Source organism: Odocoileus virginianus, chromosome 18, assembly GCF_023699985.2.
Source record: "Odocoileus virginianus isolate 20LAN1187 ecotype Illinois chromosome 18, Ovbor_1.2, whole genome shotgun sequence".
NCBI classification, from domain to species: Eukaryota; Metazoa; Chordata; class Mammalia; order Artiodactyla; family Cervidae; genus Odocoileus; species Odocoileus virginianus.
This window is the reverse complement of record NC_069691.1, coordinates 625,422-651,086: the sequence shown is the minus strand read 5'-3', so window position 1 is coordinate 651,086 and position 25,665 is coordinate 625,422. Positions and strand designations below refer to the sequence as shown.

Here is a 25,665-nt window from a genome sequence, read left to right as displayed (position 1 = left end):
GTGCCACATGGCTTGGCCAAATTAAAAAACCAAAAACAAAACGGCACCACCGACTTTCCTGTTTGGAGATAACAAAGAGATCACCTGTACATGAGCCACTGCCCTCCTCACGTGAGCAAACTTCTAACTGTAAGTAAGGACCTTGAAGGCATGCTCAGGGTCGTATACCCCAAAGCTATCTCCCAAAGCAAATCTCACCCTAATCCACTGGTCTTTGGAGTAAAGATGTGTGTATGTGTGATGGGTGCATGTAGATACGGATTCCCTCTTGCAGAAGTGACATCTGTCCTGGAGAAGCAGACCGCTGCCTCCCTTTGAACTAACTGTAAAGAAAGCACATGCCTGGCAAATTTACACTGTGCAGACGTCAAGATTGGGAAAACGAGACTTAAGTGCCTTGAAGGTTAGATGCTTCCACTTACCTGCAGGCCCCACGGATGCATATGACTTACAGCAATGTAGAGGCTAGTTATCAACTATTCTTTGCTATTCAGTAAAGTGGACCCCACTTTAGCATCTTGATTAACCTTAAAAGCTAAAACAATCCATTGTTTTGCATACATGCTGTAACTGAGGCTTTTCTGTCCTTTTACCCTGCTTTCCCCGTTCACCTCCTGTCTCCTCAGTCACTCCAGATTATGGAGTCCTTGGTGGGGTCCTGGCCCTGTGACCTAGCACACTGCCTGGCTTTGTAATACTCACCCTGTAAATGTTTGTAAAATGAGTAAGGAATTTAAGGAAAGATACATTTCTACACAAACATCTTCAGCAAATATTCTCCTGGTCAAAGGTGATGATAAAATGTTGTGGAAACTCTTTCTTTACCAATTGGATAGCTGGGACTGAGAGTCAGTTTTAGGTCCTTATAGTTATGAGAGATCTAAGGCAACATTTTCTAACCCATGTAACACCTCCATGCCTAGTTTACATAATACGGCTCCTCACTCTGTAAAACAAAATGCCACATTAAATCTGGCCAGCTCTAGCCTGCCCAGTCTCAGCATCATTTTTGGCCACTGACACACAAAAGCCTGTGTTCTTAGCATTCTGTGGGCACTTAATGTATTGCATTGGCCATTTTTGTAATTTTCCCCTCAATAACATTAAAAAAAACACCCTTTTTTTGGAGATACAATTCTCATGCCATAAAATTCACTCATTTAAAGTGTACAGTTCAGTGTTTGTTAGTATATTCACAGAGATATACAACAATCACCATAGTCAATTTTAGAACATTCTCATCACCTCAAAAAGAAACCTGTCCCTGATAGCTGTCATTTTGCATTTCTCACCATCCTCCTCAGCTCTGGGGCTTCCTTGATAGCTCGGGTGGTAAAGAATCCGCTTGCAATTCAGGAGACCCTTGCAATGCATGTTCGATTCCTGGGTCGGGAAGATCTGCTGCAGAAGGGACAAGCTACCCACTCCAGTATTCTTAGGCTTCCCTTGTGCCTCAGCTGGTAAAGAATCCGCCTGCAATGCGGGAGACCTGGGGTTCCATCCCTGGAGGAGAGAAAGGCTACCCACTCTAGTATTCTAGCCTGGAGAATACTATGGGCTCTGTAGTTCATAGGGTTGCAGAGAGTTGGACATGACTGAACAACTTTCACTTCACTTCCTCATCTCTAGGCAACCATTAATCTACTTTCTGTCTCTATAGAGTTGATGTTCTGAATATTGCATATCAGTGGAATCAGACACTATGTAGGCCTTTGTTACTATTGGCTTCTTTCACTAAGTATGTTTTCAAGGTTTCACCTATGATGTAGCATGCACCAGCCCTTCATTTCTCTTTATTGCAAAATGGCATTCTGTTGTAGGGATATGCTACATTTTCTTTACCCACTCATCACTGATAGAGATTTGAGTTGTTTCTACTTTGGGGCTATTATCACTCAGGTTACTATGAACATTCATGCGTAAGTTTTTGTGTGAGCATATTCTTTTATTTCTCTTGGGTTTACCTAGAAGTGGAATTGCTATCTCATATGATAACTGTTTTTAATCTGTTGAGAAACTTTCAGACTGTTTTCCAAAGGGGATGCATTTTTTTACATTTCCCTCCACAGTGTATGGATGTCTCAATGTCTTCACAGTCTCACCAACACTTGTTTTTACCCATCTTTTTTATGGGTAAAAGGGTGTGAAGTGTAATATCTCATCCTGGGTTAGATTTGTGTTTTCTTGTTAACGATGTTGAGAAGCTTTTCAGGTGCTTATTTTTTATATCTTCTTTGAAGAAATGTCTATTCAAATCTGTTGCCCACTTTTAAGTTCTGTTATTTGTCTTATATTTTAAGTTAAGAGATCTTTATGTATTCTGCATACTAGATCATTCTCAGATACATGATTTGTAATAACTTTCTACCAAACTGTGGGTTGTCTTTTTACTTCTTAGTTTCCTTTGAAGCACAAACATGTTCAATTTTGGTGAAGTCATATTTATTTTTTCTTTTGTTGCTTATTGTTTCAGGATCATATCTAAGAAACCATTGCTTAATCCAGGTCACAGAGATTTATGCCTGTTTTCTTTCAAAAATTTTATAGTTTTAGCTCTTACATTTAGGTCTTTGATTTATTTTGAGTTAATTTTTGTATATCAGTTGAGTTCATATGCTGTTTTTTCTATCATATGCTGTTTTTGAAAACAAGTTAAAATGATAAATAATCAAGAGTTTAAAAATATGCAACTGGCTGTAGTTTTAATTGAAAATTATGTTGTATTTCACTAAACGTACCATTTAATGGAATGAAAATAAACTCCTAACAAGGCTAATACTCTCAGTGTTTACTTTAAAGAGTCAATAAGCAGAGAATGGTTAGAAAAATTGTTTTTGTTTTTTAAAAATGAACTGCTTTCAATGAAGATAAATAGAACTGCATTTTAACATGCCACACAAGTAATATTTTTAAAACACATGAAAAGCATCTTTATTCCCGTATTATAATGATATGGGTTTCAGTTCTAACACAGTGGTTCTTAGTCAGGGGTGATTTTGCCCCCCAGGAGACATCTGGGGGTGTTTGGGGATATTTTGGTTGTTACAACCTGGAGAAGTGCCAGTGGCATCTGTCAGGCAGAGGACCGAGATGCTGCTAAACAGCCAAGAATATGCCTAGAACAGCTCCCGTGACAAGGAAGCATCCAGCCCCAAATCTCTCTTGTGCCGAGGTTGCAAAACCCTACTTTCCTCATCCCAGTTTTATTGAGATATAACTGACATATAGCAATGTAGAAGGTTAAGGTGTACAGCGTAATGACTTAATACATCATGAAATGATGACCACAATTAGTGAACATCCGTTATCTCATGTAGATACCAAAAAACAAAATTGTGAAAAAACTCTACTTCAAATCTCTGGCCTCTATCAGATATATTCAAAAAGAGATGTAAGTTTGCAAACCCCTTTCCCCTCAGTTACAGCCTTGTGGGTTTTCACCACCACAATACTGATCCTTTCGGAGGCTAGAACGCACCCCAGCACCTCACCACCATCAAAATCCTTTATAGTAACAAGAATCTGTCAGGTCTTCCCTTGTGGGGATCATTGGGAACCACTTGCTTTACGTGCTTAATTCATTTTATATTTGTATTTGTTCATTTTTAAAATTTTAAGACATATTTGGATAACACATCCCCTGTCCAGCCTACATATTTTGGTAGCCTACCTCCTGGCAAAATGTATCTTATCAGCTCACAGAGCAGCAACAATCACCAGCAATGATTTGTGTGCTCACTCTGCCAGGCGCTGCGGGCTCAGCCCTCTTCCGCGTTATCTGATTGAGTGTTCTCAACAGTTCTGAGAGAGTGACTGTCATTATTCACATTTTACAGCTGTAGAGATGGAGGAACAGTGAGGTTAGCTGACTTGCCCAAGATCACAGTGCTGGAGATACCGTTACTCCAAGTGAGGGCGTAAGCCTGGGGCGGGGGGGGAGGTCAACTGTGAATTGCCAGCATGTCACAAAGAATTTGATTGCTCATCACGGGTAGTCACAGATGGATGTTTGCAGGACGGATAGGCTGTCCCCTCACTCAGCTGAGCTATAGTAGATGTACTTACTCGGAGTGGACGCACACAGGTAGCCACAGGAGGTCTCATCTCACCTGGGACATGGCTCATCCACGGACCCTCATCACATGGAAAGTGTCTAAGGACTGCTGCTTGGGGAAAATTGGGGTGTCTGTGGCACCACTTACGTTCCTGACGGTCACTCACGAACCAGTCAAGGCTCAGTCTTCTACCTACTGGCCATTCTCTCATACTGTCCTCTCCAGTTCCCAGATGTCCTTCCTGGATGTGGCCTAAGTCCATCTGCATGGACACCAGCCCCACTCTCTGAGCCCCGGTATGCACTGACCCTGATGTCTGTGCCAGGCCCTGCTCACCCCGACTCTCCCAGAGTTGGGCTCACACTCCAGTGCCCTGATCTCGCGCCCACTGCTCTTATGGAAACGGCACAGTGGTAAACTGTCCTGTAAAAAACAGACTGCAGCCCAACAGCAGTATTTCCCTCCCAAGCTTTGTCCCTCCGTGCGCCGGGCCCAGAACTCTCTTCGTGTGCCCGACAGCATTCTCCTCTCAGAGGCGGCGTTTAGGAAAGGATCTGGGGCGAGAGGGGGTGGCTGATGAGATGCATGTTCTTACTGAATGGCACAGAGATGGGCGATGGAATGGCTCTCTGATTTGTCCAGTTAGGGAGCACAGCAAGAAGTGAGGTGAGACTCTGCTCACATCACCCTTCCTGGGATCCTCCTGATCTCCCTGAATGAAAGAGGGTCGGGGAGAGCAGAAGATTTCCCTTTTCCCTCAAGTCTGAAGGAGGAGCCTGATTTGGGTTCTAGATTTGCGCGAGTCTTTCTCTGCCCTTGGCCTCAGTTACCTCCTGAAGGGAGTGTGTGTGCACTGGCTGATCTCTGAGCATCTTTTCCAACCATGAGTGTCTTTGAATCTCTGCATTACTGAGTTAAAGTGAAGCCCGTGTGATTCAAATCCACCCTGATTAGGAGCCTGCTTTCGTAGTGAGCCCACACCTAGAAGTCTGCCCATGTTTGAAGAAGAAGTCACGGGGATTGGTTGATGATATCTTTCTTGAGAGACCCATCTCCAAGGGCAACGTTCAAAATATTTAACAGCCAGCGTGCATGAGCACGCGGTCAGGAGGGTAGGAAGCAGCGGGCAGGGCCAGCCAGGGCCTGCAGCCTGCCAGCCTGCCTGGCCCTTCCCGCCGTCCTGCCCCGCTTTCTCTGCCTGTTTTGGGGGGGCTGCCTCTTCCTGCCTGATTCTGCATCCGAGGCCCTAACTCGTCCTCCCCCTCCAGGCTGCTTCTGTCCCCAGCTGCTTTCTACGCAGTGGCTGGAAATACCCTCCTGCATCCAAACCCCAGTGTCATCTATTTCCCCCTCAGCAGATGCTCTGGCAGCCCCCTGCTGTGCCTGGCCCCTGGGCAGCTGACCCTCACCCTCATGCCTTTGTAGAATGTTCCAGACTGGGAACGGGTTTGGTTACGAGAGCTGAGTCCTAGCCGAGCTCGGCCCCTGTCTGCCGTGACCTCCTGTGTCTCTCCGTGACCTCGGCCAGTCCCTGCCCCTCCTAGGGTGTTAGTTTCCTTACCTGTGAACGAACAACTTAGATGGAGCTCCCGTGGTTCCTTGAGGAGTTTCTGGAGAAATGCGAGTCTTCGGCAGCTGACCGCTCTCTCTCTTTCTCTCCCTCTCTCTCTCTCTCTGCACCTGCCCCGCAACCACCACTGTAGAATGCACTGCTGCCCGCGGGCCTGAGGCAGAAGGATCAGACCACCAAGGCGCCCACAGGCCCCTTTAGAAGGGAGGAGCTCTTGGATCACTTGGAAAAGCAAGCAAAGGAGTTTAAGGACCGAGAAGATCTGGTCCCCTACACGGGGGAGAAGCGAGGTACTGGACGATGTTGCGCCTTTGAATATGTCAGCCCTCCATCCATCCCTGAGTGCCATCTGTAAGCCAGGCCCCGTGTTGGGCCAGATGTGACCAGGCCACCTTGCCTTCATCCCTGCTTGGCCCAGAGTTACAGCCCAGCTCCAAAAGCATCGATGCGTGAGGTGGATTTAGTGAAGTTTTGGGCTCAACCAGGCCTGCAACACTTCCCCCTAAGCCCCCTCTAACTGGGGTGTCCTGATTACTCTTCATCCAAACCTGATATGGTTGAAAGGGAAAGAAGGGACTATTAAAATGATATCAGGACATGAGGCCCAGACAAAGCCTGTGCCCTCCAACCAGAAACAAGAGCTACCTTCTCCCTAGCCTAACTGTCCCCGCTCTTTGCCCACAGCTCCTCTCTCCTTCATCTGTCCCCCTATGACTCTCTGCCCCAGCCTAAGGTACACCATCGAGAAGGTGCTCCCCGACTACCCAACCCTTCCAGAACTTCCCCTACCCTCCAAACCCTCCTCCTGTCCTCTGGGATCGTGCTCATCGTCACTTACTGCCCTGCTGCCCCCACAGGCCTCTTTCTGTTCCCCAGGCACTCCCAGCTCTTTCCCACCTTGGGACCTTTGCACAGATGCCTTCCGCCTGGAATGCAGGCCCTCTGTCTGGCTCCATGCTGTCTTTAGGGCTCCCCTCTTCTGTAAGAGATGTGATGGTTAGAAGCACAGACAGAGCTGGGTCTACTCAGCTGTAGCCTGGGCACTCCCCCTCACTGGCTGTGTGAACTTGAGTACATGTGTTTGCTTGTTGGCCGCACTGCAAGGCTTGTGGGATCTTATTAGTCCCTGACCAGGGATGCAGCCCGCACCCCCTGCGGTGGAAGCTCAGTGTCTTAACCACTGGACTGCCAGGGAATTCCCTCAGGTGCATTTCTAAACCTGCTGTGCCTCCATTTCCTCATTTGTGAAATGGGGGTGATGAAAAGAATATTCATCTGAGGGTGTTCTCAAGATTGAGTGAAGATTATATATATATATATAAAGCACTCAGCAGAGCACCTGGCCCATCATGAATGCAGTATCAGTATCAGCTATTATTACCCTCTTGGTCTCAACTGTACTGTCTCCTCTTTCAGGAAAGCCTTTCCTGTCTCCACTGGTTAGCACATTCCATCCGTTCATCTCCCCCTCGGTTAGTCTCCCTCTCAGAAGCCTTTGTGTGTTCTTCAGAACAGTTTATTCACACTGGCCTGTAAGCTCCGTGAGGCAGGCACTCAGACACGTTTGCTCACACAGTTCCCCCGGGACCCGGCAGGGCTCAAGACAGAGGTGCTGAATGAATGAATGAGTTCAAACTGATTGCATGCATAATGGATCTTGCAGACTTTTTCCTTAGAATATAAGCTCCGTGGGTACTAGTACCACACCTGTCTAGTTCATTGTTATATTCCTGGACCTCATAAACCCTAGCACGTCGTAGGCACCCAGTAAATAGTTGTTGAATGGAAGCATTAGCTCTAATGAATTAATTGAGTAATTGTTTATTTTCTGCCTCTTCCGTTGTCACCCCCGCAAGGATGTCAGCATGGTGAGCCACGGGTCCCTGTCTGTGGCTTCGTCCCTGTGTCAGCTGAGCTACTGAGCAGGCGTGCCCTGTTGTGTTAGCACAATCCAGTTCGCAGAGTAACTGCCTGATAAACGATGAAATGAAAGAGCAGGCAGGGGTGGACATTGCAGGGAGGATGTTGAGCCATCCAGCGCTTGCCGTTGGCGCTCAGCCCAGATTTTACCAAAAACTTGGAAGGTCAGGTAAGACCAGGAGACATCTGGATCACAGAGCTTTGGAAAAACTGTGTGCTCTGAGGCATCCTGGAGTGGGAGGCAGGGGAAGGGAGCCTGGACCTTAAAGCCTGGGTGTGCCTGGCTGAGAGTATAGGTGCAAGCTGGTTTTAAGCAAGGTACTTGTGCCTTGAGGAGTGATTTCAGGTGCAGCAGGTAAAGATAAAAAAAAATCTATGGATTTCAAGGGGGTCTTAAAACTCCCACTAGCCCACCTACACATCTGAAAACTGGGGAAAGCAGGGCTGTGACAGTCAAGAGCAGACCTGGGACAGTTGGTGAGTCATCACTGCCATCTGCTCCCTGGTGTAGCCCTCCCCCGCCCAGGGGAGGAGCTGGAGATGAGATGGGGGATGGGCAGGGAATCTGGGCCGCACACCAACCAGTCCTGCTGCCCCTTCTCAGAATGCTGACCTGGCCCTGAGCCTGGAACAGCTCTCCAGACTCCCAGAGCCTGAGTGCCTTCATCAAAGACCAGGCTGACCCAAGCAGGGTAGAATAAATATAGTCTATTCTATTTTCACAATAATGACAAGCCTAAAAGTTTTATCATCACTAACATCATCACCACCAGCATCATCATCATCACCATCATAAAAGATTTACATGATGATTGTTGGAGTCCATGTATATTGAATAAGTGCGGGTTTCAACAGTCACTACAAGATCTGGCAGGATGTAGTAGGGGCCGTAAACTGGTGCAAAGTCCTGAGGAATTTGGATTTTCCTTCACTTTCATTCAAGTGGGGGAATCAGAACAAAGTTCCAAGAAGGGTATTTTCATTATGCAGATTTGGCTGCATGTGCTAGTTGAAACAAGTAAAATAAAAGAGACTTAAGATGAAACTTTAGTTTTCTTTTACTTAGTAGAGCTGCAGGGTTAGACATTCCAAGGCTGGTAAGACATCTTTCTTGGGGTTAGGAATCAAGAGCTTTTCCAGTTTTTCATTCTGCCATCCTTGCAATACATCTTTGTCCTCATGGTTCTTTTGGCTGCTGAAGCTCCAGTCATCATAGCCATATCCCAACTAATAAGATGAAGGAAGGGAAGAAGTCTGAGTCTTGTAATATCTGAATTACCACCTCTATGGAGGCACCTGCTACAGTAGTATAATAAACCATAAGTCTTAAATATTTACTGAATGTTCGTCCTAATCACTGCATCAGCCGTTCTCACAGTTTGCTTTCTTTTTCACCATTTTTGCCCTTTTCCAGGTCCGCCTCTGGTGAGTTATTATACATTTTCTCCCAGATGATTTTTTGCCTGTTCTGCTTATATAGGTAACTGATCTTTGCTGTAAATATTTTTAAGTAATAGAACAAAGTAATTCTTTCCACTGAGAGATGGCCCCCTGGTCCTATTTGAATGAATATCCTTGTGGACATTTGCCTTTGCACTTCCCATCCCTCTGCATCTGTGGTCCAAGTCACTGTCATCTCTCATCTAGACTTTTGCAGAAGCCTCCTAACCATTAACCATCTCTTGGCTTCCATCCCGGCCCCATTTCAGGTTATTCTCCACCAATAGCCAAAGTGAGCAGTTGTGTTTTTTTTTTTTTAATTAAATTCGCATAACGTAACTATTTTAAAGTGAACGGTTCAGTAGCACTTAGTATATACACAATGTTGTGCGACTACCATCTTTGCTACTGCTAAGTCGCTTCAGTTGTGTCCGACTTGCTGCAACCCCATAGACGGCAGCCCACCAGGCTCCCCCGTCCCTCTCTATCCAGTTCTAAAACATTTTCATCCAAAATAAAACCCTGTGCCCAATAAGCAGTTAGTCTCCATGCCCCCCTGTCCCCCACCTCTGGCAATCACCAATCTATTCCGATAGATTTACCTATTCTGGATATCTCCTCTAAATTATATCATATGTGACTTTGTGTGTCTGGCTTCTTTCACTTAGAATATAGTTTTCAAGACTCATTCATTCCCATTACTGAATGATATTCCACAGTCTGTCCGTTTATCCATTGATACACATTTTGGTAGTTTTTGGGCTGTTGTGATCAGTGCTGCTATGAACATTCCTGTATAAGCATTTGCTTGGGTAATTGTTTTCAGTTCTTTGGGGTATATACCTAGGAGTGGAGTTGCTAGATCATATGTAATTCTACGTTTAACTTTCTAAAGAACTACCGAACTGTTTTCCAAAGCAACTGCCCCGTTTCACATTCCCACCAGCAAATATATGAGGGTCAGTCTCTCCACACCCTTGCCAACACGTGTTACTTTCCATTTTAACTTTTGATTTTTGTTATAGTCATTATCACGATTGTGAAGAGGTATCTCGTTGGGATTCTGATTTGCATTTCCCTAATAACCAACGTTGTTGAGCACCTTGCCACATGCTCATTGCCCATCTGTACAACTGACCCTCCATATCTGTAGGTTCTGTATTTAACCAACCATGAATCAGAAATATTTTTAAAAATTCCACAAATTAAAAAAAAACAAAACTTGAATTTGTCTCACACTGGCAACTATTTACATAGTATTTACATTGTACTAGGTATAAATAATCTACAGATGATTTAAAGTATACAGGAGGATGTGTGTAGGTTATATGCAAATATTATGCCATTTTATATAAGTGACTTGAGCACCCAATCCCCCTCAGATACCAAGGCAATTGTATATCCTCTTTGGAGAAATGTCTATAAGCCCTTTGCTCATTTTTAAATAGGTTGTTTTTCTTTTGGTAGTTGAGTTGTTAAAGTTCTTTATATATTCCGAATACTAGACCCTATAAAAATATATGACTTTTGAATATTTTTTCTTCTTCTCTATGTTGTCTTTCTACTTTCTTGATGGTGTCCTTTGATGCTCAAAGGTTGTAAATTTTAAATTCAATTGGTCAGTTTTTCTCTAGGTGCTTATTATTTTTTGTCATATCTAGGAATACTTTGCCAGATCTAAGGTCGTGAAGATTTCTGTTTATGTGTTCTTCTAAGAATTTTATAGTTTTAACTAGTATATTTAAGTCATTGATCTGTTTCCAGTTGGTTTTCTGTGTATGGTGTGAGATAGAGATCCAGCTTTATCTTTTTGCCTATCGATATCCAGTTGTCCCAGCACCATTTCTTGAAGAAACTATTGTTCCCCATTCAATGGATTTGACAAGTTCATCAAAAATCAATCTGCCTAAGATGGATGGGTTTATTGCTGGACTCTCAATTCTACCCCATTGTGTTCTATGTCTATCCTTATGTTTGTGCCACATTGCTTAATCTTATAGTAAGTTTTGAAATCAGGAAGTCTGAATCCTCCAACTTTGTTTTTATCAAGATATTTTGACCAATTGGAGTCCCTTACAATCATATGAATTTGAGGTTTGGCTTTTCTGTTTATGAAAAAAAAAAAAGACCATTGAAATTTTGTTAAGCATGGCTTTGACTCTGTGGGTTGTTTGGGGCAGTATTACCATTTTAATATTGCCTTCCAATCTTTGAAATTGGGAATCTTTTTTGCTTGTTTAGCAAAAAAGCAGTGTTTTGTGGGCTTTCCAAGTAGCTCAGTAAAAGAATCTGCCTGCCAGTGCAGGAGATTGTACAAATCCTTCACCTCCTTGGTTAAATTTATTCCTAAGTATTTTGTTCTTTAGGATGCTATTGTAGATGAAATTATTTTTCTAATTTCCCTTTAAGATTTTTCATTGCTTCTGTATAGAAATACCACTTAGTTTTGTATGTTAATCTCATACCCTGTTTCTTTTGTGTGTGGAATCTTTAGGGTTTTCTACATATAAGATCATATCATCTGAGAACAGAGATAATTTTACTTTTTCGTTTCCAGTCTGGATACCATTTATTTCTTGTCCATTCGGTCTGACTAGAACTTTATGTACACAGTTGGGTAGGAGCAGTGAAAGTGGGTATCCTCGTCTTGTCACTGATCTGAGGGTCTCATTTCCCCACTCTGTTAGATTCCAGCTCACAGATCATCTTCCCTGACTACCCTACCCCAAAGAGCAGAGTCTACCTCACCCACACCCCAGCCTGGAACTTCCTAATCTTTTGCTTGGCTTTATTTTCCTTTGTGATGCTTAGTACTATCTGCTATCTTTACATGTTTGCTAATTATCTGTCTTCTTTCACTAAACTGTAAACTGTTCCCTGCTATCTGCCTAGTGCCAAGAAAGGTACCTAGAACATAGGAAGGACTCAATAAATTGTTAATTGTTGTTCAGTTGCTAAGTTGTGTTCAACTCTTTGCAACCCCATCAACTGCAGCACGCCAGGCTTCCCTGTCCTTCACTGTCTCCCGAAGTTTGCTTAAACTCATGTCCATTGAGTCAGTGATGCCATCCAACCATCTCATCCTCTGTCTCCCCCTTCGCCTCTTTCCCTCAATCTTTCCCAGCATCAGGGTTTTAATGAGTCAGCTCTTCACATCTGGTGGCCAAAGTGTTGGAGCTTCAGCTTCAGCATCATTCCTTCCAATGAATATTCAGGGTTGATTGCAACTCAGTAAATATGTTGCATGAATAGATGTGTGTGTGTGTGTGTGTGTGTGTGTGTGCAATTTTCCAGGCTTCCCAGGTGGCACTAGTGGTAAAGAACCTGCCTGCCAATGCAGGAGACATAAGAGCCGTGGGTTCAATCCCTGGGTCCGGAAGATCCCCTTGAGGCGTGCATGGCAACCCACTCCAGTATTCTTGCGTGCAGAACCCATGGACAAAGGAGCCTGGTGGGTACATAGGGTCACACAGAGTCAGACACAACTGAGCAGCTTAGCACGCACACATGCGATTTTTCATAACCAGAATTAAATAATTTATGCTATCCTGTAAGCTTGCTTTTGATAGCTTAGAGAGAATGGTGTCGGATTCTTGATCTCCGAAGAAGAGGATTTAGCTTCAGGACCAGGGACCAGGCTTGATCACTCAAGAGCTCTTGTGTAGCAGAGTTTTATTAAAGTAAGAAAAGGGACAGAGAAACCTTCTGACAGAGACATCAGAAGGGGGATGGAGAGTGCCCCCCCTGCTAGTTTTAGCAAGCTGTTTTATGTCTGTTAGAAAGTGATTAATCAGATAAGGAAGACACCTCAAGGCTGACGGAGTTTCACCAGGCCCCTCTCCCACAATGTGCATTTTTGAGATAGGGTGGCGCGAGACGTATCATCCCCCAGCCATAAAACAATTGATATGAATATGGGTTTTTTTGAGCTATTATCAGCCAAAAGTTAGTCTTAGGTGGAACCATTTTGAAGAAAGGCAATTCCAAAGCGAATACATAGTTTTCATTAACATAGCTTAAGGAAAACATTTCCATAAGAAAAGCGCATTGGTTAGCTCAAGGTTTGAGACAAGTTCAGTTCAGGTGGAACCGGGTGTCATCATAGCAACACACAATTTTAAGAGACACTTGCAGCTATTTCCTCCATTTGGAGACCCCTGGCCTTCCTGCCTGTTAAGCTCTCACTTTTTCACACATGTTGTCTTGGGCATTTCCCTTTCTTAGTGAGCAGAGCTCTCCATCATCCTTTTGCGGGATCGCCGTTGTATGGATGCCCCATAATTTCTTCAAAAGGCCACCTTGGTGCACTCTGCCACTGCCAACCATCCCTGTGTGTGCCTCTTTGCTCTGTCGTTCAGTTATGAGCCTGACACTTTAAAAATATGATGTCCCAAGTTTCTCCCTATTCCTCTTTTACTAATCTGAGTGTGTGTATTTGTGTTAGAAATGTTTGTAAGTTTTTCTCTCATACCAGAACCCTTGTTTAGAGCAGTCCAGACCCTGGCACTCTATTATATTTTTCTTTTGCATTTTTTTCTACTTACTGATTTTTAAAATTAATGACCAGTGTTTTCAATAGTGAGCAGTCTCCTCTGACCAAGTTCTAAAGTTCTTCTTTTTAAACATAAGGGGTGCTCTGTTGGAGATCTCTGATTCCCTTTCTCTGAGCCAGTTTGGCACTGGATCCCCAGAGAGAGAAGCTTTAAGGGCACCTTGGCATGGAGGAATCTGCAGGACTCTGGACAGTCCACCTGGGGTCATCGCCAGAGGCTGCCCCAGTGCAGTGGCGCTCCGTGTAACAGGCATCTCGTGTGTTTTCAGGAAAGGTCTGGGTCCCCAAGCAGAAGCCGATGGACCCCGTGCTGGAAAGTGTGACGCTGGAGCCGGAGCTGGAGGAGGCCCTGGCGAATGCCTCAGATGCGGAGCTCTGCGACATTGCAGGTAGGATGTTCCTGCCACCTCCCCACGTCCTCCAAAGCCTTTGACCTGCATCAGCAGGGGAGCCTTGAGTGATTCATTTCAACATAAATACCCCCTCTGTTTCTAAAAATGACTAGAGGAGATGGAAACCTATTACCAGGAACCAAAATGAGTGAAATAGATAAAAACACCCAAACCCTTTCCACCTCGGAGCCCATCCCAGAGGAATGTGGGAGGCAGCCTAAGCCCTTCCCCAGCCATTGCATCAAACCCGGCCCAGGCCTCCTGGGAAGAATGAAGAGAGGGGAGGAGACAGAGGGCTGCCGGCATCTCGGGTCCAGGCGTCTCCCAGAGGCCTGCTGTTACCGCTTTGCACAGTTCAGAGAGCTGGGCTTGGAGCTGATCACCGCATATCTCATATTCGTAAAACACCCTCCATCTTCATGCGTGTTTCCATGTGATCTCACAGACAGCCCCTAAAACTTCAGAAGGTGGCCTGGCATCCAGAGCCCGTCACCACCCGCTCCCGTCCCCCTCTTACTGTCTGGTCCCCGCCCTGCTTGTGAGTATCACTTTCTCCCAGGGGGTCAGGCTCTGGCCGTGGCGTGCCCACCGTCGTTCTGTGCTCCCTGACCCCGTGGGGTAGGTGGTCTTTTTATTCAGCGGTCTTGGGGGGCTACTAACCTTCTCCCAGATGATGACAGGAGGGTGGATGGGATCGGGAGAGACTCAAGGCAAGTGGGAAGGGGAGAGGAAAGACGGGGTCAACTGTGAGGTCAGGGGAGGAGTCCAGTTCTCCAGAGACTATGTCGGTGTCACTAGTGAAGGTGGGTGCCCTAGTCTGCTTGGGCTGCCCTCATGAGATGCCGCAGGCTGGTGACTTAAACAACAGCACTGTGTTTGCTCAGTAGTTCTGGAGGTTAGCTGTCCAAGGTCAAGGTGTCCCCAGGCTTGGTTCCCTCTGAGCCCTCTCTCCGGGCTTGCAGATGACGGTACCTCTCTGATGACCGTATCTCTCTGTTGCTCTGTGCAGGCGTCCCCTGGGGTCCCTTTGTGTCCTATCTCCTTCTTGTAAGTACATCAGGCAGATTGCATTAGGACCTACCTTAACAGCCTCATTGTCATTTAATCACTTCTTTAGAGACCTTATCTCTGAAAACAGTTACAAATTCTAAGGGGCTAGAAATCGAACTGTGGGGTTGGAGAAGACTCTTGAGAGTCCCTTGGACTGCAAGGAGATCCAACCAGTCCACCCTAGAGGAGATCAGTCCTGGGTGTTCATCAGAAGGACTGATGCTGACGCTGAAACTCCAGTACTTTGGCCACCTCATGCGAAGAGTTGACTCATTGGAAAAGACCCTGATGCTGGGAGGGATTGGGGGCAGGAGGAGAAGGGGACAATAGAGGGTGGGATGGCTGAATGGCATCACCAACTCGATGGACATGAGTTTGAGTGGACTCCGGGAGTTGGTGATGGACAGGGAGGCCTGGCGTGCTGTGATTCATGGGGTCACAAAGAGTCAGACACAACTGAGCGATTGAACTGAACTGAGAAATTACCTTATTCAACATAGTAGAAGGACAAAGCAGGACACAGTCAACAACTTTGGAGGGACAAAATTCAGCCGTAAGAGTGAGGGAAGGACAAGTGTAGGGGAAATAAGGCCAATGGCCACCCACGGAGGGGCAGGTGTATATGAAAGTCCTTGAGTTCTTCTAGGGCCCACGCTACAGATAGGGAGGTGGGTATCATCAGTATCATCAAGCTCTAGGGTGGAGGGCCTGGCAGGAGTGGGGTCTGGGGCTCTGGAGGCTAGGGCCCTGGCTGGGGTAGAAGTCTTTGGGAGAAGAGCGGAAATAGGATGAAGGTAGCCACCATGGATACCACAAATGTGCTGCGAACCCAAGGCCAAATCAAGATGGGCAGAGCCTAACACGAGAGCTAGGGAGACAGTATGAGGGTTCGGGGCCTGCCGGGAGACTCGGAGGTGAGGCCAGAGCTGCCGGGAGACTCGGAGGTGAGGCCAGAGGCCAGTAAGGCTGCCGTTGCCAGGGGACTCAGCTGGCTGCAGCGTCTTTTGCTTTTTGCACCCTCCAGCTTTTTGTGCGTGTTGTGTACCAGTATGATGACATTCTTAGGGGAGAGGAGGAAGGGGAGCCAGGGCCAGGTTGCAGCAACCTGCAAGAGCGAACAAGGGGAGCCAACGTGTAGGCCCTCAACCCAGGTAGTCTCTCCTGGGGAGGCAGGACATTTGGGAAAGGACAAGGGGCAGTGGCTTGAAGGGTGTCAGGGCTGAGGGGGAGAGGTGTCCACTTTCACTGTGAAGTACACAGCAGTGAGGGTGTGACCCTGGAAATGCAGCCCTTAGGTCAGGATACTCAACTGCTGTGCTCATAAAAACCCACACATGTCCCATTAGATCGCACGTGAGGCTCCAGTGTTAGGACCCAACCGTCTTCCCGGCTCAGAGTTTGCTTGAGTTCCGTTCATCTGCGCACCTGGGCAGGGGGTGGGGGCACAGCTGTGGAACCAGCATCTGCACACTGGCTCACCCCGGCGACTGCTGTTTTTGTCCCGGTCCTTCTCTGAGCCCCCTCGTGACGTCACGCTTCTCATTAGGCAGCTCAGAGGGATTATCAAATGACTCCACCGTCAGAACCGCCAGTTCCTATGCCAAAATAGAACTGCAATATCATGCTAAGTTTCTGTCTTGATTTCTTGAAACTATTCCTCCTTGTTTTTGTTGGCATGGCTAATTACTAGTATCTGTTCATGACACCATACACTTCCAATGCCCAGAAAGGAGGGGGGGCTGCAGGACACCGCCAGTGTTAACTGGCTAGCCTTGGACGCCTGTCGTTGCATTCAGCTGCTTGAAAGGTGGCCGTGGAAGAAGGTGCGGGACATTTGTTGACCACCAACTATGTCCTCACTGCTGTGGGCGTTGCTTTCCACACCTTGCTGCATTTATTGACCACAGCGATCCTATGAAGTGAGTTTTATTGAAGTCCCCATGTTACAGATAGAGAAAGTTGGCATAGTGAGGTTATCCTTGCCCAGCGTTTGAACTCCGGCAGCTTGGTTCTAGGGTCTGCTCACAGCATCACCACCCAGTCCACCCTGGATAAAGCCTTCCACAGAGTAGCGGAGTGGACACAGAGTAGGGAGGGGGTGCATGGTTGAATCTGAGTCGGCCGCGGGTGAGGATAGGAATTAGGAAAGGCTCTAGATGTCACACTAAAGCATTGAGGCCTGGGCTGGGCAGTGTTGGGAGAGGCCAGATGAAAGCAGGGGTTTGGGTAGAGAGGTGGTAGTGTTGGGAGGATGCGGGGATGGAGGGGACAGGCCCCAGGTGAGGCCAAGGGCCAAGGTGCCCTGTGTCTGAGATGTGTTTCTGAAAGACCAGCTCCTCCTAGAGCTGGGCAGAGGACAAGAGGCTGAGATGAGAGATGAGTGCGGGCTTTTGGCCTGAGGCTCCAGAAAACAGATCTGGGTGCCTGCAAGGACCGAGCAGAGCTGCCCAGCCTGGAGTCGATTTAAGAGATGGAGCCGCTGGAGGGGGGGACATCTTGTTGGAGCCCTTGGGGGTGTTGCCGGCGGTAGCTGGAGCCCCGAGTGGATGATGCATTAGGGAGCGAAGAGGAGGGCGTGCTGGGCACAGGGCCTGCAGGTCCTCTCTGCTCCCTGGGACTCGACTCTGGGGCAGAATATTTCTGTTAACTAAGCTTCCAACTGCGCTGGACCTACCCTAAGAAAGCAGCCTGGTTCCTGCCCATGCTGAGCTGAGGTTAAATAAACCCCGAGGCCAGCATGGAGGGACAGGAGGGAGCAAGTGTCGCAGGGAGAAAGGGCTGAGTGCAGGAGGGGGCTCGTCAGGCGGTGGGGCCGTGAGACGAGGTGGGGACCGAAGCCGGGCCGAGAGGAGGAAGAGCAGAGGTGAGCTAGGCCAGGAGGTGGGTCCCAGGGGGAAAGAGGCCCCGAGCTGGGGCTGAGGCAGCCCCTCTGAGCCGTTGCCCTGCGGGTGCACGTGCGGCAGGCCTGCTGCCTGGCTGAGACGGGAATGTGTAGGGGGACACCCCGGAGGTGTGTCACATGAGCCAGACCTGTGAACTCTCACTCACTCGTGTGTTTTCTCGTCTGTGCATTCACTCACGAGTCAGCGTACACTGCTGGGATGAATCAGATCCAGTCCCGGACCTGGGGGCCCCAGGATGTGATGAAGAGGACAGCACAGAGACATACAAATATCCACATGCAGTGTCATCATAGGTGATGAGCAATGTGCTGGCCCCCGACCAGACTAACTCCTTGGCATGTGGCCTTGGGTTGTAGCTCTGAGGCCACTGGGAGTCAGCTGCAAGCAAGTGCATGATCACTGCCTCCCCTCCCCAGTCAGGGGTATGACCTTGACTCACCTTTGGGGAACTTTCAGGCAGGGCAGGACCCAAGAAGGAATTGAGGGTAGGTAAACTTACCTTTCAGAACCCCCAGGCCACCCCAGGGCAGTTGGTACCCCCAGCTCCTGTGACGATCAGAGGCAGTCTTAGACCACCCAGCTTCTGCTGTACTTTGATGTCCTCAGGCATCTCTTCTCCTCCGATAAACAAGGGTCAGGGTATGGCTTATTCAGGAGTAGTTGGTTCAGCTGCTCTGAGGTCCTGGGCTGGAGCCAGCTTCTCTCACCTGCTCCCAGGATGCAGGAAATACCTTCCGGCCATCTGCCCGAGTCAGCCCGAGCACTTGGCAGCTTGAGGAGCCAAGGATGTGTGCCGCTGTCTCTCTGTGTCCTGAGTCAAACTGCCAACTGAGTGAACCCTGCCAAGGAAGAGTGAGCAAAGAGAACCTGATGTTCTTTTCAGAGTTCAAAAATAGGCCTTTTCGAGTTTTGAGGAAGATCTAGACTTTTTTTGTAAGAGATCACATTCCCCTGTGCTAAATTCAGCCCTGCCAGTATCTACAAAGAATGAAGCAGCAGGCAATGTTGATGTGCTGTTTTTCTCTGTCACTCACTCCTGGTGACATGGGGCGTGCAAAGCCAATCAAGGAGAACGTCATGGTTTGGTCCTTAGGTCGGGAGAAGGAAATACCGGCTTCAGAGCCACGGGCAGCCTGCTCAGTGCTGGAGATTTTACCTGGCCCCTCGCCCTCCAGTCCTCCTCCCTCTCACCTTCTTAGAACTTTAATCTCTGAATTGCAAAGTCATTTTATTTCTTCTTCTAGCTGCTATTGATATACATTACCTCCTAGAATATATGTCATCCGTCTTTAGAATTCTGAGGTCGAGGGGAAATTTTAGAACCTTAGACCAGTTGGTGACCTAGTATGTGGAGGTGTGGGTGAGGACATTAACTTAGAAGCCAGGAGGGTCTTCACCAAATGGTCTTTGACCAACCATTACCCTCTTGAGCCTGCTAGGAAAATGGGGGTTGACAGTACCTGTCCTGGATGCTGCTCGTAAAAATCAAACACTATAAGACAGTGAGAAATTGTCATGTGGCTATTAAGGCCCATGAGAAGGTAAGAGATCGTCCCTCAAATGAGATCCATTTTAGAGGTGAGTACACTGAGGTGCAAAAAGTGGAAGTGATCTGGACAGAGTTACTCAGAAAGTTAGCACCAAGGCTCAGGCCCGAGTCCAGGTCTCCCTCCTCTGTCCCCTGGCACTTCCTCCTAACCTTCCTGCCTTGGCCCCCTCTTTCTGGCCATTACAAAAAGCTATCATTCAAGCACAAAATGCATTTCCCATTTTCCCACCACTCTATACACTCTAAGCAGGAGAAGCCATCTGAGGTTACATCTTTCCTCTGATTCCCAGCAAACTGTTTTTCCAAACCTAAAACCCAGCAGCAGCCCAGAACCACCATCAGAGCCGCTGTCTGGGTGGGGGCGGCAAGAGCCCACCCCAGAAGGTGATTCCAGGTGATCTGATTCACCTGCTGCTGACTCAAGCCTCAGCTCCCTCTGCCCACGGAGATGCAGCCTAAATTAAGGCCCAAAGAGCTCAAAGCAGTGCAGAAGCCTCTCTCCTTACCAGTTCTTAACGATGAGCAGGCAGGTCTAATTTTAGCAGAGAAGACTCTTAGAATGTGAGAAACAGAAGGGACTTTCAGATCATCTTGTCTTGTGGTTCTTAGCTCCCACTGAGCATCAGAAATCGTCCAAGGAGAGTAAAAATACATTTCCAGAGATTTGGTCAGTTTGTCCAGGAGGACCACCGCTATTGTTGTAAAGTTCCTGGGTCATTTGTATATGTAGCCATATTGAGACCCAGTGGTCTAGTCTTACCCCTCCTTCTACAGAGGAAGCTGAAACCCAGAGAGGGGAGTGGACTTATCCAAGGACACAGCATCAGAGGCAGAGTCAGGACTGGAACTTGGGTCTCTTGAGTCTTCGCTGAAGGTTCCCATGTTGTCTCTCTAACTAGAAATCGCATCTAATGAAATGGCCAGGGGAGGTTTGTTTGTTTTTTTCATGAACAAATGTTTACCAAATATCATCTTCTGAAAGAGGTCCGAGACAGAGAATACTCTTCCCTGACCTCTGGAAGCCCACAGGCCAGTCGGGGAGGCCCGCCCAGACAGCTCTAACACTGTGCTGACTCTCCAGGGACACCGGGTGCTGGGAGAGAGCTAGAGGGGAGGCGGAATCCAGGGGGACTTCTGGGAAGGAAGCATGATTCCAGACTCAAAGTATGGGGGGCTAGAGTTGTTAGATACTGGATGTTCAGTTGGATTTGAATTTCAGATTAAACACTAAGTTTCCTATAGAAAAAGTTCTTAAATGCTGAACAGGGCGCGCTCATATCAGGACATTATTAATTGTTTATCTGAAATTACAGCTTAACTGGGTATCCTGTCATTTTATTTGCTAAATCTCAAAACTCTCCGGTGGGGGTGGGGCTGCATTTCAGCAGTGGGGGGTGTAGATGGAAAGAGGATCGCCAGCGAATGGGTGGCGCTGGCAGAAGCAGGAGCAGCCGCTGAGCATTGGTGTTGCCGGAGCAGAAAGGGCCTGGGCGAGGGGCAGGGCTACTGAAGCAGGGCCAGCCCAGGGAGGATGGGTGAAGCCAGGCCTTGGGGTCACAAGGCATCGTCCTCCCAAGTGAGCACTGCACCAGCCTCACAGTCCCACAAGCTTGTCTCTCCTCTCTGTGGTCAATGCTCCGCATTCAGCCTGAGTAACAGGAACCTGAGTCAGACCATCTCACTTCCTGCTCAGGCCACACCTAGAAAAAGATATCTGAACTTCTTATCTCGACCTAGAAGGCCCTAGAAGGTGTGACCTGGCCTATTTGAATCAAATCTACTCCAAAGCATCGTTGTAAAGATTCAGGCCGTGTTCTCAACCTTGGCTGCCCACTGAAATCACTTGGAGAGCTTTTAAAATTTTTCTTGGAATATAGTTTTGCTTGGTTTACAATGCTGTGTTAGTGTGGGGAGCTTTTAAAAAGGCAGATGCTTGCCCCCAGCCCTGGGGAGTGTGGTTTCCTTGGTCTGGGGGAGTCTGGGCATCAGGAGTCTCAAAAGATTCGCAGGGACTGGGATGCGCGGTGACAGGGTCACTGCTGTAGAGCGTGCTCTCCGGCCCCACCGCAGCGGCTGGTGAGGCCACGCTGCCCTCTGCTCCGGGTCCAGCTTCACCTCTGTCCATGTTCAGTCTCCCCCTCTCTCCCTGGCCTGTGGCTTCCGACCCACCATCCCTCTGTCCAAAATATTCCGCCTTCTTTCTTTCAACTTGGCCAACATCTCATCGCTCCCATCCCTCTGTCCTCTTCTCCCAGAGCACATTGAACTTTTTCTTGACGACACTCGGCATACTCTGCACTTACGTTTTCAGTTGTGTGGGTACTCGCTTAGTCTCTAGTTCCCGGCAGACTGTAAGCTGCATGGCAGAGGCCCTGTCTCTCTTAGTCTTCACCATCCCCACCCCCACCCCAGCCCACCCCAGAGCTGGACACATGATGCTGGATTTCAGTAGATGCCGAACAAATGAATGGATGAAAGAATGACTGATCAGGAGAGGGATACAGTCAGGTTTGCATTTCCAGAGAGATCTTTCTGGCTGCTCTGTGCTGAATGCTGCTGGGGGAGGGTCAGAAGAGACTGAAGCCAGCATCCCAGTGATTCCGCAGCTGGAATCACTGGCGAGAACTCATAGGGCCGTGACCAGGACAGAGGTGATGGGGTGGGAGATGGGACAAACCAGAGGTCCTGTGCGGAAGGGTGAGGATTTGGGGGGAAGGGTGCCATGTGACTGAGGTTCTACCCCAGGGGACAGGCAGGATGAGAAGATGAGAAAGAGGAGTTCTGTTTTGGCCAAGTTGGGTTGGACATGTCAGGAGGACACCTAGGAATCTGAGGCCAGGGGCTAGAGACACCTAGGCTGGGGATAGAGATTGGACAGTAACATCAGTAGCAGCAAGAATAAAAACCAAAGTGTTTCTTGCCATTTCTGTGAGCAAAACTTCTTGGTGCATGGAATGTCTGTGCCTGGGAAGCTGTCTGTCTGAGAGGCGTGTCACGGGCCCTTGTGTCCCCGCAGCTATCCTCGGCATGCACACGCTTATGAGCAACCAGCAGTACTACCAGGCCTTGGGCAGCAGCTCCATCGTGAACAAGGAGGGACTCAACAGTGAGTACCGGCCCCGCTCCCTGCCCCACCACGAGGGTGTCTCGGAAGTGAGTGATCCTCCCGAGTCTTGCTACCTCCACCCATTCTCTGCAATCTCATTGCAGAAGATTTCAAATTCTACTAGCTAAGACTGCCCACCTCTTCTTTTTACCCTCCTGGGATCCTTGTGGCTTGATTACAAAGGCCTTCCCCATCCCAATATTATCAGAACATCCTCCTTTATTTTCTTCTGTAAGTTTTAGAGATTTACTTATATTCTACTTCTTAATCCTCCTGGAGTTCATGTTTGTGTGCGGTGTGAAATGAGAGCAAGCTTTCATTTTCTTATGTCAGTACTCCATTGTCCCAGCACCACTCTTTGCAAAGTCCGTCCTTTCACCCCTGGTTTGGGGCTCCACCCGGATCATAAATGTCCATGTATCCACCCAGGTCTGTCTCTGGGTGCCTCTCCTGCTCCACAAGTCTCCTTGTCCTTTCCTGTGCCAACACTGCATTGTCTGAATTGCTCCACTGCATTGTTCCAAGTTGGCAATTTGGCCCCAAAGAGAAATGAAGGCGCCCAAAGCACAATTACCCTTTCCTCTGGAAGGCCTACACATTTCTTTCCCATCCAGTCTTCATTTTATCCTCATGGGAACCCACTGGGTAGAATGACTGTTCCCACTCTACCGTGAGGACTCCCAGCTTCAGACAGTTTAGTGAATTCACCTAGTTCTTGCAGGTCGGCAGAGGCATTGTCCAAGCGGGGCCTGGACTCCTGGCCCCACCCACCACCATCCTCCTCTGGCCCCTCCCCTCGTAACCCCCGAGAGGCCCAGGCTTCCACATCCCTGAGGTCCACCGCCGCTTCCTTCTGATGTCCTGGTGTTGCAGGAAAGTGACGCCCATCTCTGTGAGCCATCTCCCTGTTGTCGGTCACTCTAGGTGTGATCAAACCTACACAGTACAAGCCTGTGCCTGACGAAGAACCAAATGCCACGGACGTGGAGGAAACCCTGGAGAGGATAAAGAACAACGACCCGAAGCTTGAAGAGGTCAACCTCAACAACATCCGGGTGAGGCTGCCTTCACTCTGCTTCCCCTGCTCTGGGAGTGTGGGGGAGGCCAAGTCCACTCAGACCCAGACAGCCCAGGCCGGACTGCACACAGACAGCAGCGTCCTGCTTGGACTCTGGGTGCTTCTGGATCAGGAATAGAGACAAAACTTTTGGGAAAGAGGACAGTATAAACCAGCACAGCCCATCTTCTTGGTTTCCTTCGGGGCCTGACATCAGCCCCAGATGTTCACCATAGTCAACCCAGCTTCGACTCTGGAAACCCACCACCTTATCCACAACACTGAGAGCTTCTCAGAGATAAATCATAAGTCAGACACAGGTGGCTGCATGGGATCTCAAGGCTGGAAAAGCCAGGTGCCCACCAGGTTCATGGGGTAACCCAAGCCTGGGGAGGGGCCTGACCCTGAACCTGAATCTCATGCATGTATTCAGCCTCATTCTGCAACCCTAAATGGGAAACATTTGCCCAGTGTCCAAAGACATGCTCTAGGCTGTTGGCCCACATCTCTCTGGGCCCTTCCTGTGTGACCAGCAGGCAGAGCGGGGACGGGTGGTCAGGCTGTGGGAGGAATGCAGAAGCAGGCCCAGCTGCCCGCTCACCTGCTCAGCCCGGGAGCCAGAGAGATTAGCTCTCAGGGGGTGTGGATGTAAGATAAGAAGTGGGCCCCTCTCTTCCCAGCTCCCTTTTCCTTTCTTCTCCGCTTTCTTCGGAGTGGCTGCCAGCCTCATGGCATGATCAGATTGGAAACCTGCGCCTGCAGTGTCTCCTCCACCTGTGCTCCACTCCCACGGGGGCTAAAGTGACGCTCTGAAACGCGAGATCCCTTCGGGTGCCTCCGCTGTCTGCCATGTGCCGTGGGAAACACTGGCACAATTGAGAACTGTGCACCCTGCAACATCTATGGGCTCAGAGAAGTGTGGGATGGGGGGACCTGGCCAGGTACTGTGCCTTCGCCGTGGGGCCTCAGGCAAGGGCTCACCCTTTTCAGGCTTGTTTCCCCTCTGCATGTGAGGCAGTTGGACCAGGTCAGTGGTTTTCACTTGAGATTAAAATAATAATAAATGCCAATGCCCAGTCCCTCTTCCCACAGAGATTCTGATTTTACTGGTCCAGGGCAGGCCTGAACATCAGCATTTTATGAAAGTTCCCTAGCACCTCCAATGTGTGGTAGGGCTGAGACCCTCTGGGGCAGATGTCTCTTAAAGATTATCTAGGGCAACGCTCCACCTTGGTTTATGGGAACAAACTCAGACAGGCAGAGACTTCCCCAGAGTCACACAGCAAAGTCAGAAACATCGCCCGTTGCCCACACCCCCAGGCTGAGCTCTCGGCACAATACTCTCCTGCAGCTTTGCCTTGATGTTTTCTGCTCCTCCGATCTCTGCGTGTACAAAGAGAAAACTACAGGTGCTATCTGAAATGTTCAAGGAGGACTTTCTCGATCTGTTTACCAGAAAGTTCTCCCCAAATCTCAGCCATCTGGGGCAAAGCAAGAACCCTTTGCCCTTTCAGCTCTTTGGTCAGAGACGTGCTGGGCATCAGGTGGCATCAGGTTGTGAGAGAATTACTGCCCCATCTCTTTGCCCTGCCTGCCCCTGGCAGGGCTGCTGGTCACTGCTTGCCTTTCTCTCTGCAGAATATCCCCATACCCACTCTCAAGGCGTATGCAGAAGCCCTCAAAGAGAACGCATATGTGAAGAAGTTCAGCATTGTGGGAACACGGAGCAATGACCCTGTGGCATTTGTATGTACCTTTCGGTTCTGTTGCATTGAGAGTGGGAGGCATAGAAACAGGAAAGTTGACATTTGTGGCCCCAGGACTGGCCATGTGCCACTGATGAAGAGCCCTGTGTGGCGAGGTGTGATGTGGTGAAAGGCACAGGGCGAGGAGCCAGGAGGGAATGTGGACAGAACAGCCGTTAGCCAGGCACCGTCTGTACATTATCCGAGTTAATCTCCACCATCATCCCTGATCCCAGAGGTGCAGAGCTCCCCACGTTACAGATGAAGAACCGGGGGTAGAGGGAGCCCAGACAACTTGCTGTGTCCAAAGTTTCACAGCAAGTGAG

The 25,665-nt window shown here is 48.4% G+C and overlaps 1 protein-coding gene across 8 annotated transcripts in view; it reads left to right on the top strand.

Moving 5' to 3' along the window:
* TMOD1 (tropomodulin 1) overlaps positions 1-25,665 on the top strand; it is a 107,393-nt gene that overhangs the window by 33,342 nt on the left and 48,386 nt on the right. For 7 of the 8 annotated variants that reach the window (XM_020891009.2, XM_020891000.2, XM_020891003.2 and 4 more), the window contains 5 exons: positions 5,759-5,915; positions 13,807-13,926; positions 22,448-22,537; positions 23,462-23,592; positions 25,233-25,340. In XM_020891009.2, coding sequence (XP_020746668.1) covers positions 5,759-5,915; positions 13,807-13,926; positions 22,448-22,537; positions 23,462-23,592; positions 25,233-25,340 — 606 coding nt within the window. The remainder of the gene's footprint in view (positions 1-5,758; positions 5,916-13,806; positions 13,927-22,447; positions 22,538-23,461; positions 23,593-25,232; positions 25,341-25,665) is intronic. The other variant, XM_070480220.1, reaches the window with a different exon arrangement.